The 1,787-nt window shown below is 61.9% G+C and overlaps 1 protein-coding gene across 1 annotated transcript in view; it reads right to left on the bottom strand.

The window, feature by feature from the left end:
- Positions 1 to 116: 116 nt before the first annotated feature.
- Positions 117 to 1,787, bottom strand: part of GBA (glucosylceramidase beta) — a 3,758-nt gene continuing 2,087 nt past the window's right edge. The window contains exons 6-7 of the mRNA XM_009274456.1: positions 408 to 571; positions 117 to 246 (exon numbers count right to left, since the gene is read on the bottom strand). Of these exons, the coding sequence (XP_009272731.1) occupies positions 117 to 246; positions 408 to 571 (294 nt within the window). The remainder of the gene's footprint in view (positions 247 to 407; positions 572 to 1,787) is intronic.

The raw sequence follows: 1,787 nt of genomic DNA, 5'->3' as shown, positions 1-1,787 counted from the left end.
GCCCGGCGGCAGCCCCCGCGCACCAGCAGTGCACAAGGCCCAGCAGGAGGAACCACACACACACACGCACGGCCCGGCAGGACAGGGTCCCATGCTCACAGGCCAGGCTGCATTGCTCACCGGTTCAGAACCACCACCACCACGGCACCGTCAGGGCGCAGGAAAGCTGTGTACTCCAGGTCCACCTTCTTGGATTCTTTGGAGGCGACGAGCCCCACACGCTGGGAGCCCTCAGGGATGAACTTACTGCACGGGCACAAGCAAGAAGCAACCCCAGGAAGGGATTCAGACCTCAGAAGAGCTCCACTCCCAACAAACCTGCCCTGCTCTCCTCCCGACAAGCTGCTACTGCAACCATGGAGCTGGAGCCCGGGCAGCTGAGAGTGTGTCGGGGGGCCCCGACCCACCTGAAGTGCCCCATGTGGTAGAACATGGGCTGCTTGTAGAAGATGCCTTCACTGGTGTCCACAATGACTGGGCTGTCCACGTAGTTCTTGACCCAGTTGGGGCCCCCCTCCAAGTCCAGGGCCAGGTTCCAGTCGGTCCAGCCGGCCACAAAGTGGTTCAGGTTCTGCAACAGGACAGCCCAGACGTCTGCCCAAGGAGCAGGGTGCCGACGGGAGAGGGAGCGTACCGGCAGCCCTCTCCAGGGCCTGCCGTGCAGGGCAACACGGCGGCCTCACCGTCAGGATGCTGTGGCTATACTGGTTCCCCCGATCCCAGCAGCCCAGGATCACGTCCCTCTCCCAGAAATGGGCCCCGATGCACGCCTCCGTGGCCAGGATGAAATAGTCAGGGAAGAGCTCGTGAGTTGGCACCACCGTGTCCTGTATGGGACCAATGAAATCCAGATACCAGTGGATCCCAATGCCGTGGACGTAGCGAGCTGCCTTTTCATCCTCCAGGACCTGGCAGGGAGAAAAGCCGGCCATCACCGGGTATCACAGGGCAGAGAGCCAGCGCCCCAGCACTCGTGCTGCAGGATGGAGTGGCCGAGCCCTCCACGGAGACGTGCTGCACCAGTGGGACTGGGGCTCTGCCCTGGCTCGCCGTGCTGGCGGATCCCATGCCGCACTCACCACTTTGGCCCAATGCGGGAGGTGGAGCCGGTTGTCGTCCAGGATGATGAGCTGGATGTGGCGGTGGGAGCTGTTGGCCAGCGCGGGGCCCAGGTCCCACGCGATGAAGTCCCGCTGCTGCTCGGCTGTGAAGCCCAGGCACTGGAAGGGGTAGTTGTTGATCAGCCCAGCCGAGGGCTCGTTCTCTGCCGTCACCGCCCAGAAGGTCAGGTTGTACTTGGCGTATTCATCCAGGAACCTGGGCGCAGGGGAGAAGGGTGAGCCATGGGGTCTCCCCAGCACCACCACTGAGGATCCCCTGAGTATCTCCCCTGTCCCCTCGCTCCAGGTGCTCCTTACCGTACAAAGTAGTTGGCCCAGGTCTTGTGGTACTTGTCCCCTGCCTGCCCCTTCAGCGTGCCCTTCCCCACGAAGGACTCGCTGGTCTTCATCCAGGTCGGGGAGGTCCAGGGGCTTGCATACAGCGACAGCGGCTGCTTGCTCATGGCCAAGGCTCGGTGCAGGAGGGGAATCTGCAGGAGCAGGCAGAGGGACCACCTGAGCTGAGGCCCTGCTCCCTCCCACCGCTCATAGAATCATAGAATCATTGAGGTTGGAAAAGACCTCTAAGATCATCGAGTCCAACCGTCAACCCAACACCCCCATGCCCACTAAACCATGTCCTTAAGTGCCTCATCTACTCGTCTTTTAAATACTTCCAGGGATGGT

Source organism: Aptenodytes forsteri, unplaced genomic scaffold, assembly GCF_000699145.1.
Source record: "Aptenodytes forsteri isolate BGI_AS27 unplaced genomic scaffold, ASM69914v1 Scaffold624, whole genome shotgun sequence".
NCBI classification, from domain to species: Eukaryota; Metazoa; Chordata; class Aves; order Sphenisciformes; family Spheniscidae; genus Aptenodytes; species Aptenodytes forsteri.
The sequence above is the reverse complement of the archived record's forward strand: the minus strand, read 5'-3'. Positions and strand labels throughout refer to the sequence as shown.